This window comes from Tribolium madens, unplaced genomic scaffold (assembly GCF_015345945.1).
Source record: "Tribolium madens isolate multiple individuals breed KSU strain unplaced genomic scaffold, Tmad_KSU_1.1 Scaffold_2;HRSCAF=44;Tcas5.2_LGX, whole genome shotgun sequence".
In the NCBI taxonomy this organism is placed as follows: Eukaryota; Metazoa; Arthropoda; class Insecta; order Coleoptera; family Tenebrionidae; genus Tribolium; species Tribolium madens.
Window position 1 is genome coordinate 2364631 of NW_025400995.1, and position 14447 is coordinate 2379077.

A 14447-nucleotide genomic window follows, 5' to 3' on the forward strand; every position below is an offset into this window, starting at 1 on the left:
TTCGAACACGGATTTAAACTGTTTGTCTCCACTTTAAATAATATTTTGATAAATTAAAATTGTTATTATTTTAAAACTCAATTATCACAATTATGGTTTCAAGGATTTATTTCTCTAACTGCACAAAATATATCGTATTTTTGACTTTGTGCGAGATAAATGATTAATTTTTGAAGTTTAATCAGTGAATAACTGGTTGCCTATGACCGTGATTTTGATCGTGAATCGCATATAAAAGGTCGTAATTTCAATCCGGGTGTAAAACAAGCATGAACAATTCACGTTATTGAAACTCCGGGTATTTGCACGTTTGTAAGACGTCAAATTAATTAATTGGGGTTGTGTAAACGAAACTAGAGCCGTGCAAAGAACCGAAGTTAATTCAAGAGATACTTGTTTATGTTATAAATATACTATGGGATGAAAGCCTTGTACTTGTCAAAAATTCGACCTTTAATTAAAAATTGAATAAATTCGTGTCACGTTTTAGACTAATAACCATGAAAAGGTTGAAGTTCAGGGAGCGCGTACACATTTCAAAGGCTTATCTGCGAAATGGTTGCAGAAGTCTGATACTATGTCCAACTGACAGCCTTGACGGTATTATTATAGAGATAATGCTAATCTATCTGCGCCAAAAAAGAGACACCAACCAAAATTACTTCCAACATTGTCATAAAAGACACCATACACCATACATGCCGCGAGATAAAAATATGGCCTGTGAAACAACTCCTACTTCTTCCTTACACGAGTTATATTAAATATCAATTAGAAGTAAAATCGTTCAAGCATGTCAAAAACATCATGCGACTATAATTAAGTAGTTTAGTAAACATATTCTTGCAAAAGCTAACTTCATAATAATTACAGATAATGCGTCTAAATAAATACTAAAATCGACATAGCGCCACTATTAACGTCACGAGACAAAACATAATTTACATACACTTTCTATTTATTATTATCTTTCTCTCTTTCCTTTCACAGAAAATTCAGTTTGATTTTAACGCTTATTAGAACAGAGACACAATAAAATTTAATAAATCAAACTTTATAAATGCTCCCCTTTGTTACCCACTAATCAATTAATCTGATTGTGTTACAAGTCAAAAATGGGGCGACTCCCTTTAATTATGTTGGTTTATTTGCATCTCGGGGGTGTCACCTCTGATAAATCGCATGTGGCGATTCATTAATTTCGCCATTTCGTATTTTCTTTACAATTTTCAGATTGTGCCACTCAATAAACAGAAATGTCTTGATCAACCTGCTGGCGCAGGTTGATTAACGATTCAAAATTTCTAATTTAATTTATTTTCTCGTCCCTTGATTCTCATTTCTTTATTCATTTATTTTTTCGGACAAAATTTGAAAGCTTGAACTCCAGTTGTGACGTTTTCGGGGAGGGGAAAAGTTTTGTTGGCATCTTTCAAACCGGAATACAATCAGTCTACTAAACCGACAATTCTGGAGTTTCCGTTGGTGAAATGGCCGTGTTTGCAACTTGGAAAATTATAGAATTAAAGGGAGTTGAGTTAATAGCCAGTCTTAGTGCAGCTTGGACTTGTTTCAAGAATTGTTTCATTCAAACAGAACAATACCCAACCACACATCGACAACACAACGGCTTCAAATTATTAATAAACTTAACTTTGAACCAAACTGAGGTGTTAATGATAGCACCACGAATTTCCTAACGGAATACCATATCGATTATTATTCGAATGAAAGATGGAAAAAGAGAAAAAGCAATTCCAACTTTCAAATTTTGCGTAATTAAGGGTTATTTAGACGTCAGCTTAATTACACAAGATGGACACCAATTTAAAGAGTTGAAAATATTAAATGTTAGAGATAAATCTTCAAGTTGTTGGCCTTTTCGTTTAAGTCTTTTGTTCTGCTGACGCGCGTGTTATTGTATAAAAATTGTAAGTTAGTTCGTATGTGTTTGAAAGTTTCCGAAGTTAAAGTATGCTGACTTGGAGTCGATATGAAATATTATATATTTAAAAGTTGAGCTGAGTCGTGCCTCGTTTCCTAGAATATCAAAAATTAACAATGGCGTTCGATTTACATCGCAAATTAAATTTAAAATTCATTACGTGTCGAGCGGAAATTAACCGAAATTTCGTGTAAATAGAAAATTGAATTTGTAGAAAAATCGTGAAACTTTAATTACAAATCGAGGGTTTTTTAAATATCGGCAAGGATTAGTTTTTAATATCGCAGCCATTTTGGACAAATATTGATACTTTCAGGATGTTGAGTTTGAAAACTTGGCTAAATAAACATGCTGCTCCTAGCAACGTGATAATATTGTGTTTCACCGGATCAAATTAAATTAAAATTAACTTTTAATTAAATGTCAGCAAAAATATAGCAAAATTTTCATTTGGCCACAACAGATTTTTCAGCAAATTGCTTCTTTCATTAAAATTTATATTAGCCGGGCTAACTCGTACCATTATTTTTACTTAAAGTGATATTAAACTTTCTTCGACTCTTTTTTAACATTACTTTATTGCGTCCCACGGTAGAGAATTGACAGTTGGTACACCTGAGGCTACGTTTTTGCCAGACCATTAAACGGAAAATACGGAACAATTTTCTCTACAATTTTATTTCATTTCAGTTCTACATAAATGTTTCGACCTTAACCTATCAACCGGTTTATCATTGTCAAGTTCGATGCTGGAAAAATTTCAAACTAATCCACAATTTTTTAGTTGCCCATAAAAAATGACTTATATTATACTAAATCAAAAGAACATTTTAATCGTGTGACTTTTGATGTGAATCACGTGCCCAACAATTTGAAATCTAATCATAAAATGTTTCAATTAAATTCAATTCCCTCGTCTAATTTACTTGATAATAAAAGATGTTTACGTGTAGTACTAATAGCGTGCAGTGAATTTAAATTTGAAATTGTTTTCCGTTATTTTATAGTCGACGAATAGAGAATTTAGTAATCTGAGCTTTAATTTAACTTAATTTTATAAATCACATTGTAATTTGTGGTTGAAATGTATCGGCCTTTGATAATTCCAATTGCAATGAGGGAAGCCAACAGCAAGATCCGCTAGATTGTTTCCCAATAGCATAAATCAATAGAGAAGACACTTCCCCAAACATGTAACGTTAAAGCTGAATCAGCTTGATTGTCAACAATTATTTAAACTTCGTTTAAAGGATTATTCTTTAACACTGGGTGTGGAAAATTATGCTCAAGATTGACTGATTTGGGTTCAATAAAACACGTTTTCCGATAACTCCTTTTAGTTAGTTAATTCATAGTTCAACTCGGGAAAAAGAAAAAAACTCCCAAGGGTTCTAAATGTTATTTTCGAAACGCAAACGCATCAGTTCAAAGCAGTTTTTCCAAAAAGACATATTTAAATATTTGGAAATTTACTTTCCAACTTTCTCTAAACTTTCCTTTCCATAAATTTCCAAAGTAAAGCCTTCTAATTGAAATTTCATCCGTTTGTGAGGGAAAAAATTACGATCAAATCTGAATTTAAGCGAAACTTTATGTTTCAAAAAGCAGGCATCTTTTAAACGTGTTTTTACAGTAAATTTGGTTAATAGGGTTGTAGGGTATAACCCCATTATCTGTTGTATCACATTCAAATCAAGAGTTCTCGTCAATATTCATTAATGTTTGATTATTTCCTTCCTCTGCTACTATTTATTACCGTAGTTGAGACTTAAATAACCGTAAGCTTTATCAATAATTTAAAAAATCAGATCAAGCATTGAGGAAACATCAAACACAATTAATAATTAGATAATTAGCCGCTATATAAATCATTAACCAGAACAATAATCCATTGATCGAAACACTAACAGGTAGGATGTACCGCCACTGGAAAAACTTATGTTGTATTACATGATTTATTATGCATACAAAATTAGCAATTCAACACAATAAATTATTGCTCCACTTTCATTTGACTTGAGTTAAGTAATATTAAAAACAAAAAGAAAAAATCACCGCATTTTTATAACTAAATTAAAATGCTGTTCTCAACATGTTTATCGGCAACGAATTTTCCGTTAAAAAAATAAATGAAAAAATGGTGTGTTTTCAAAACGCATATTTACATACGTCCGAATCAATGTTTAGTTTAATTACATAAACACCAATTTAAAAACGAATTGTTATGTGTTATGTTAATAAATATGTGTCTTTTATGTTAATACTCTGTGATTTCTGCAAAGTTTTCTACTGTCTCCAGATGTCAGTTGTTGTTATAGCAGCGAGGAACTTTTATATTAATAATTCCAAAGAAATAAAAGGACCTTTGTCAAAACGACGCCGCATCTGCTGGACAAAGCAACAAACGAAACTTTGATGTCTTTTAGACACCTAGCTGCCGCCCCCAACCTAGCCGATCCGTTTTCACTTTAGCTCGACAATGACTCCGACTGAATCCTTTTATCGACTCATTTTCGCACTAGAAATTTTATATACTATGAGGACGCATCCAAACCATGCAAAAATAAAAAAAATCTATTGGAAATGTAGTGCAGACAAAAAATTCGAAATCTCGTTACATAGCAGCATCGGTGAAATTGTATGTTATGCATTGAAATAAAACGGAAACTGGATAGAATTGATACAAGTTTACGGTTTATGAGTCCTATCTCCTCAAACCAACACAAAATCAAAATTCAAATAAATCAGTGATCAAAATAGGAAAAATCCTAGACGATATACATTGGCGCCATAAAAAAATTAAATTTTCCGACAATTAATTAACAAAAACACAGATAAAGTTTACTATAAGATGACACCTAATATCTGAATGAAATAAGAAAAAAAAACAAATTTAATTGATTTTATCATCGCTTAACGACCGATTTGCAACACACAAAGTCAAAGATAGGCTGAGTTATCCTAATGTATTGCAAAAATATTTTTGAAAAATCTCCAAAAACTAACCTTCGACTAGAGCCGTGACAGCGTAGACGTTGAGAAGGGCCACGATGGCAATTTTGAGTATTAAATCCATTGTCACAATAACTGATGTGCACACCACGAGAGTTGTTAGGAATTTGAGTGTGGATGTGGAGTACTCCGGTTCTTGATGTTCTGTATGCTCCCTATATTACTATCAAACCGATAACATATTGACTTGCTCAGCGCACATCAAGTGCAGAAACATAAGCTGAATGAACAGTATAAGTGGTGCATTGCATTTCACAGCCTCCGGCTCTTTTTCATACTGTATCTGATGTAATTTGCCAACATATTGACTTGACAATTTGTACACAAATCCACGTGGTTCGTGTAATTTATAGTTTACGACACACCCCTCAGATTTCTAATGATGCAACTATTAGGTTGATGCGTAGATTGATACGTCCTTTAGGGGTCTTCAAAATTACGAAAAGGTCACAACTGATAATGATTTTGCAGCGCAAATCTGTTAAAAATTTTCAAGATCACGTTTGAGGAAGTTGTACATAATATTCTGTAGAAAGCAGCAATAGACTTCATTATCGACTTCGAGACTTTAAAAATTCACACCTTATTGATCGTGGCTTTTCTAGTTGTCAACCTACATCAAATTTGTGCTCAAGATGCATACAAAGATTAAAACTTCCCTTGCGTATAATTTACTCACACCTAAAGAGGATTAAATGAGTTTTTGTAAAAAAGTTTCAACAATGTAATGCGTCGTATTTGGAGATTACGACAAAAATGTTAATATATCTGTAAAAACGACGACATGGTTTATCGATTGATACAAAATTTTGGCACGATTACAAATATTTCCGGACTTCTGTAAAATTTAAATACCGTTTACTTATCGTTCCATTGGTAATATTCATCGACAAGAATATTTTAACAAATGAGGGAGCTGACATCTCGTGCAAATATCTACCCAATGTTGATATTCACAGAAATAATCATTTGCGAGTTTACTTTTCTTTCGTTTTTTATCCTCATTTTCATTTACATCCTTGCATTAAAAATTAAAAGTCTCGATATTTTGTTTTTGCGAAAAAAATCGACAAAACTCAGCCTCGGTTTGTCGAAATGGTTAAAACTTATGAAGGAATGTCGCTATCCTTTGCGGTTTGTCCCTTTCTGAATGCGGAAGTCGGTGCCCAACAAGGAAAAGAAAAAACCAGCCACTGAATTAAAATTATTTAGAAATTTACAATTCGTTAAACCATATTGGCCGATAGTTGGAAAAATGCGAAAATTGCATCATCTAGAGTTCATCGAATTCAGTTTCAAGGCGAGGCACGACACAGACGGCAAATTACGTCTTTTTACCTTAAAACTAGAAGCTGATGCAACCGAAAGACGACGAATATCAGATAAAGGCTATGGAAAATTATAGAGCAATGATTGTAATCAAAGATAATTACCTCTGATAGTTTCCTTAATCGTTTCAAACTTTATTACATACCTACTTTAAAAAGCGCAGTACCTACATTAATGTGCAAGTGAGTCTATTTTCGTTTTGTTCTAGGTGTCTCCACTAAATTTAAACGACTATTCGACTTTGGACGTACTATTTAATTAAAACGTGGGTGGAAGTAAATTATGACAAATGCCCTTTTCCAACCCTTGATATTCCAGTTGCTAGTCGCTGTGTAAATAATTTAAACATTTAATTATAAACAAACTTTGAACAATTTCTATTTCAAACAAACGATTTTCATAATTTAATGACAAAACCCAATTCAATTAATATTTTTAGTACAAATCACTGTATTTCACTATCAATTTCCACTTATGACCGGTTTTAAAACAATGCAAAATACATGTCAACTTAATTCGGAATACTATAATTTAAAATAAAAATCTTAATCAAATATTTATTAATTACCAAATAAAAATAATCTTGTTCCAGATTTAGGATAAAATTACCAAATCAAGAATCTTGAAAATATTAATTAACATTAATTTTAACAAGCTTTTAGCACGTTGTAAGTGCCAATAATGTTACAAAAAAATTGCACTCGAGATATCCTAAAAACAAAATTAATTATTTCACCTTCATATTTCGGAAACACCTTACTGAAACGTAATAGCTTGAGCGCTCTCACACATGTTTAAAACGTTAATTTAACCATCTTCGTCGCGTGATAGCAGTTGTTTTATCCTGTGAATTGTACTACCAAAAGTAGAAAACGGTAAAAACAAAAATTCAGTTAAGATTATACTTGTTAAAACATGTGCACATGTTTTAATTGTTTAGTATTTAAATTTTTCTTAGAAAAATCAAAAAAATTGGCGTAACAAACAATAAAAAAGCTCTTTTTGCACTTTTCTGGGTCTTTTGCACTTCTATGAAGCGATTTTAAAATTTTTAATTTTTTCGATTCTTGACAAAATTTTGATCGATTTTCGGCACTTTTAATTTTCTATCTTAAAAGAAATATTGTCCTGTGCACTTAACAACAAATGAGCAATTTCGCGTATTTAATTTCAATGTGCAAAGTTCATAATTGTAGAAAAATTTAATTTTTGAAAGTAGATCCAAGAACGTTTTATCTGCTTTTTGTTCCACAACTAGTTTCTCAACTACTAAATATTGATATAAACTGTAGCACCCAAGTGTGTATTATTAGTATTAATTTTTTAATTGGAATTATGCCTCCTCATGTGTGTAAACATCAATACAATTAAATAAAATTTCCTCCCTTATATTCTAAGTGTAATTTGAATTGTAAATCATCACCTCAAAACTCAATTGCTAGTTAATTTGCTAATGCCCTAATTTCATGGCAATTACTTTTTATTCTTGACATTGTTTTCCTTGTCAACTCATTAGTATTTGAAGTCTCTGAAATGTTTTTAGGGAAGTTTCCCCCCTTTATTTTTCCAGAAGGGTAATTGTTTAAAGACCTGACTTAAAACTAATTAGCGGCCTTTTTTATAATAAGTGGTTTTATTTTCGGGACTTGTAACTGCAAAAAAAATCGATTTGTTTTCACTTAGTGTTAATCTAAAATCGTAAGTGTACACAAAAAAGTCCATTTACATGCTAATCCCACGTTAAATCACCAGAACAAAATTCTTGCTTTGAGCTTATTTACTTCTGCAACAAAATAAAACTTTGAAAATGGGTCAAAGTATGAAAGCATCATTTTTCCACTTTTTCGTCTCCAATATCGCTTTGAGGCAGGACACGGAGTATTTAAACAACCAGATGGCGTGACGATACACCGCTTCCCGGGTTTATAACTTTTATTTACGACTGTCATAGAAAATTGTTACAATTTAACCACACTTTGGCGTCATGAAAAGAATGCGAAAAATTTGTCAGGTGATGTTTGGCCAAAAGCTGGCCATACGTCATGTTTATTAAAGCCAACTCCAATTATACTTTTTGAAAGACACGATATAAATCTCTATTGTATTCCTGTCATTTTTCACAAATAATTTATGTATTAAAAGCAAAGCAAAATATTTTCCTCACTTGAAAAGGAATTATCGTGCTCAATATTTATGTCGAGCTATTAAACCCAATAAATTCAAGCGAAAAGTGTCTCTAGACTGAATTTTCATACTAATCAAGTCATACACAGTCAAGTCCGAATTTGTTAGTAAAAAAATATTTGTTTATTTGAGTATGTTTACGTTACTAATCGGTTTAACTCCGCCATCCATTATTGCAGAAGCTCCTAAAGCTGTCAATTGCAAGGATGCATGTGAATATCGGTGCTATGCATTCATTCGACCCCTTGCTGATAAAACTATTACTGAATTGTAACCACGACTGCACCTGTAGTAAGGACAAGTGGTCTACTCTAAGACCACAATTTAATTAAAACACGACAGTTAAATACAATCATTTCGGCACAATATCTACACTAATTTGAAATGCTGACTTTTACACAAATGGATGTGAAAATTGTAGTCCACTTCCTATTAATGGTCTACAATGATAATCACTGATTTAGTACATATGAGAAAGTAGTGTTGGCATTATTTACTTGTTCCATTAATTAATTAAATCTATGCTACAATTGAAACAGTTTCAGAATTTGTAACATCCAAACGTACGCAGCATTGTTTAAACATCGAATAACACGACTTTGACTATGACAATGTTTCAAATGTCTAAGTTCTAGTTTACTAAATAAAAGCTCATTGTGGATGAAAAATGATCAAAAGTCAGCTAAAACGAGTGAGTATATTAGAAGTATTGGAAGTTCTAAGAGTGATATTTATCTAAAATTTTGATTATAGCCATAATTGTTTAGTTCCTGTTCAATGAAAATATTTTCAAGATGGCAGCACTTCCGGTTACACCGGAAATGGGTATCAATTTTGTTATTTTCAATAGAAAGTTATGTTTTTTATTGCGTTTTTGGATTATACCTAAATTTAACCGTTTTTGAAATATTTAGACTTTTTTGAAATTTTTTTAATTTGCATCTTCCTCTTCAAAAATCGATAATTCTACCATTTTTAATTATTTTGAAATCGTATTTGGGCATATGAAAAAAAAAGCCAGATCTTTTCTTTCGTGTATTTATAATGGGATAAATAATTAACAAACCTCCAAAATTTAAGGTTACGTTTGGGAAACTTCAAATACCGGTAACTGAATTTTTTCAAATAAAAGGCCCCAATTTTTTGAAAAATGAAAGAGAATTTAATTCTGCATCGATCTGTATCATTCCCTATAGGTAAATTTAATGATTTCCAAGTTGTTTTAACTTTTTTTACAATGGAAGAAATTCATTACTATCCATGGTAGTTTTCGCACTGAAAAAACGCCAAGTTTTTTTTCACAATTGTGTTATTCTTTTCGTAAATAGAAATTAAATTTATGTAACCTAAATTTGAATAAGTTTGATATTCTATTTTTTTCTTATTTCTATGACAACCTGTGCTGAAGTAGCTATGGCTAATGAATTTCTGATAATATCAAAAGAAGTTCCTATAAATTGAAAACTATTAAACATAGGTATAGGGAATGTTAATACACATCGAAGCAGAACTAAATTCTCCTCCATGTAGTGAAGAAAAAATTGGGGTGTTTCATTTAGAAAAATTGAGTTAAGAGTATTTGAAGTTTCCTAAACGTAATCTTACATTTTGGCGGTTTGTTAATTATGAATACACCAAAGAAAAGATCTAACCTTTCTCTCTCGTATACCCAAACACGGTTTCAACATAATAAAAATGGCAAAGTTATCGATTTTTGAATAGGAAGATTCAAATCCAAAAATTTTTAAGAAGGTTTAAATATTTCGAAAACGGTTAAACTTGGTATAGAGAAAGCTAATACAAACTCTTTCAAAATTACTTGAGTAATCCAAAAACGCAAAAACATTTCTATTCCGGTGTAACAGGAAGTGCCGCCATCTTAAAAATATTTTCATTGAGCAGAACCTAACCGATTATGGCTATAAACAAAATTTTAGATAAATATCATTGTTAGAACTCCCAATACTTCTAATGCTGCATTTTCGATGTCCATTTTATTAATCAATTTTAACGTCACGTGATTCCAGTGTTGTTTAGTTGCAAATTCAAGGTGAGAATGGGAGAATTACAAAGCGCGAATCCTCTTTCCTGACGTTTCATTAAGTTTCACATAATAATTATGGGACTTAACGTTGTGTGCTGGAGTCAAAAATTGATTATAATAGAATTTAAATAGCAAGTTTCTAAGCGAAATCAGCAAGTTTTGTCGCATAAATGTTGTAAAACGTAGCGAAACTTTGCTTTCATTGGATGTAAATAAAACAGTGCCTTTCAAATCTTTACATTTTTCATAGAAGAGAAAATCACATTAAATATTCAATTCGCATAGAAGCAGACATCTGTAACATCCCGAGCAATCTTTTCTTTATTAAAATCATTTCAATCTTATCATTTACAGCATTTCATCCCTTAAGGTTAATTTTAAGCTAGCACTGACCAGCTGATGTCTCGAAAAAATGTAATAAAAACTTTGTTCACATTGTCCTGCAAGATTCGTGAGTTCGTGCTTTAAGTTATTATGAGTTTTCTTTGGTAAGTTTTTAACCCTTTCTGGAAAACAATGTGCGCATATGCTTTGATAAAACTACTAGGATAGTATGCCTCTGAGGTAGGTTCGTAAAATTTACAGTGCACTAACATGAACTGTCAAATTAACTTCTCCAAAGAGACTGTAAGATGGGCCGTTTAGTCTTCATATTACATTACCACATCTAATGGTTTATACGTTTTATAAACCTCTAGAATACTTGAAGAGAAGAAGAGACGCTTCTATTGCCAATTATAACGAGACAATTTAATTTCATGATGAAGTTTAGTACGGTCTCAGTATTACCTAATAAGGTAGACTTTAGAGATCCTCACTTAGTATTCAACTTGTTTGGTATAATATTGTCGAAGTATTATTTAAAGGCTAAATGCTCGTTAATTAAAACGCAAAACGGTCGGTTATCTTTACCACGAACTTACTAAACTGCTTTCAATATAGTGATTTATACGATCCCAAAAATGAAAGTGTTTCCTTTGAATTTATTGTAATTATTTCAATAACTCAAAAATAATTCGCGTTGAATATTGTTTTAAAATGTAAAATCAAAGTAGATGTAATTATGTACTAATTAAAGTAAATATTACGTGAATTTCCTTGATTTTTTCTTTCTGAAAAACGGGATGGAAATTAGCTGAACGTGTTTATCAATAATTTATGCCGCGCTAGTGTTTACCGAGAGTCTACAGAACAAGGCATGCTTCTTATCAAATTATTATCTTCTTGAGAGATTTGCTGTCATGCCGCATTTCCAGCTCTGAAATCCCTACTTGTATGAATATCGTGCCGAATAATTATTACCCTCAAAAAGAGCATGGCACTTTGATGATTTGCGGATTCTGCATTATGTATAAACTCCAATCGTCAATCAACATTAAAGACGTGGGGTTTTACGGTTAAATCATGGCAATAAAAATTCTCAAAGTCGAAGCTTTTTGAACTCTTCGGTGCCTGATAAATAATTTACTACATGTATATTCCCATAGATTCAATTTATTGCAGGCGTATCCCGCAAATAGGGCATTTTATAAGTCTTGCTATCTAGTGAATATGTTGAGAAAATTGCGTAATTACATATGCAACCAATGTTACATTTTCATCACGCGTCTTGTGTACTTGTTGCTGGTTTATACTCGTATATATTTTATGATGCGCGAAAATAGTTATTTCTCTAGCACAAGTTTGGTGTTCGGTGGGATTTTCGAAAATTGTCACGATTACGAAACGACAGGTCACACAAGTTAACGCGCGAATTCCAACGATTTACGGACCTTACATCAATCGATCCGAACTTGGAATCATGTGTCACACTTGCAAAGTTTGATATTTTTTCTTCGCAACTTTTCCTGGTTTTGTCATCCTGTCAAAAGTTTTCATGATAGGGGCTCAACTAATTCGTTTCCGGAAATAAAGTCGACGTCAAAAATTTTAATTCAATTTTCTAAACAAGTGTTTACAAGATTGGATAAGCTTGGTTGCATAGCTACCAAATAAAATGAAAGCCGCCAACGAGCAAAATAACGAGTAATCGTTCAAATTAAACTTCAAAATAACGTTTCTAGTTGTAGATTTATTCGCAAATAATTCACGGACGAAGCATTTTTTTCTTTCCACCGTTCATCAGTTTGAAACGTGATCTAGGAAACCTTCTAACTTCGCTAAAAGCTGATTGATTTTCGCCAAATCTGGCGTGAATAAGTTAAGGATATAATAGCATCAAGTCCTTGGAAAATCAAATGGATTTTGCTGCCCCTCCGTTTTCATTTTCCAAACTAAATACCGACGTTATTATTATCTTTCTTTTCGATTGACAAAAGCAACAAATCACCTACCAATTAAATTATATCACAACATGACTAATTATGATTTATTAAAATTCGTTTCAGCAATGTTCACAATACGTAGAACCAATCGTTTAAGTGTTTTGTTGAATAGCAGTAGAGATAAAATATTTTTATTTTAAAAATAAAAATCAACACACGTTACTTTAATTATTTATATTCAGAGATGTAAAGATAATTTTGAAGCAAATAAATATTTGGCGTATGACCAACCACGTTTTTAGTGTCCAAAATTAATGAAATACATCATTACTTATTATAATTGAATTTTAGAAAGTAAACATTCGCCCTCTCATTTGGCTTTCCTTACAAAATTAATTAAAAAAAATTGAATACATCAAGAGCCAACTGAACAATTCTAAATCCTTCAACATTTTACGCGTAGAACAAAGAGCGTTTAAAAATTCATTTGTTTCTTATTGCTTTGTCAGTTATTGCAATGTAATACAAACTTTTATTTCAAAGTTTTCTTCTATGTAACTATAGTAATACATCTGAATTTATTATGAACTAACTTTTACAACAATAAAAATGTTTTCTGTGTTACAGTTTAAGTTCTATATAAAATACTAGAACATGTATTTTTCATAATAAAGTTTTATCGAGTTGTTCAACTGTATTACAATAATTATAACTTAACAATGTGTAAAACTGGACAGCAATTTTATAATATATTAAAATAAATCACACTTGTTCGTTTATAGTGATATTTCTATTATTAGAAAAACATTATTGCTTTCACCTTTAAAAGTCATTTTGCTGCGATAAAATTCTATCAATTATTTTACCGTGTAACAAATGGGTAAACCTTAAGGTAGTCAAGTTACAAGAGACACAGGTATCGTTGAAACATAAAGTTATTAAGGAATAATTAGTATTTAGCCCCAGATTTAATTTGAATATTTCATTTATGTAAGATTGGTGTGGCTCCTCGTACAAGAAATGGATTAGGAGAGCGAAGTTTAAAAAACTCACAACCTTCAAGAGAAGCAAATGCAGTTTTAATAGTAGCGAGTGAGAGGTAAATTAACAAAAAATACAACCCTCTGGAGAGGGTTGACGTGAGGTTTGATTCGCGCTTCTTGGATGAAATGAATCTTCTTTTTCGCAATAGCATACTCTAAAATCAAATAGCTCGAAGGTTTATTGTTAGTGCAAGCAAAACGTAGTTTGTGCAGATCGATCGATCTGAGATGTGATATTGTCAAGTTTCATTTGAAATTTTTTTAGCTTTATAACAGTTCGCAGCGAAGAAGTTTATTATCAGTTGGGGAAGTTCTGCATATAGTTCACATTTGTAACTTGTAAATTGTTTATGGTGCGGATTAAATCATTGAGTGAAAGAAATGGTGTCTGGAATCGCATAGGACTTGTTTGAAAGCGTTATTCTTCGTTATCTTTACACTCCTCTGAAACTTACAAAAATAATTCCCCATTCCCGCGTTTATTTGGATTTACACGCAGCCGGATGTGTCTACGAGGTTTCAACTTTTTATCCAATTATGTGGCCAAAGAGGGCATTACTGCTCCTTTCAGTTCTTCCGTTGCTCCATTTACCCACAGTTACTGAAACCACGCGTTGTATTTACAT

At 31.8% G+C, this 14447-nt stretch overlaps 1 protein-coding gene across 3 annotated transcripts in view; it reads right to left on the reverse strand.

Moving 5' to 3' along the window:
- Positions 1-14447, reverse strand: part of LOC123006119 (very low-density lipoprotein receptor-like) — a 45581-nt gene that overhangs the window by 12195 nt on the left and 18939 nt on the right. The window contains exon 1 of one of the 3 annotated variants that reach the window (XM_044400328.1): positions 4952-5081. The exons of the other annotated variants lie outside the window; for them this stretch is intronic. Within the exon in view, the coding sequence (XP_044256263.1) occupies positions 4952-5021 (70 nt within the window). The 5' untranslated portion in view covers positions 5022-5081. Of the gene's footprint in view, positions 1-4951; positions 5082-14447 lie in introns of those variants that run through there. 3 annotated transcript variants of the gene reach the window in all.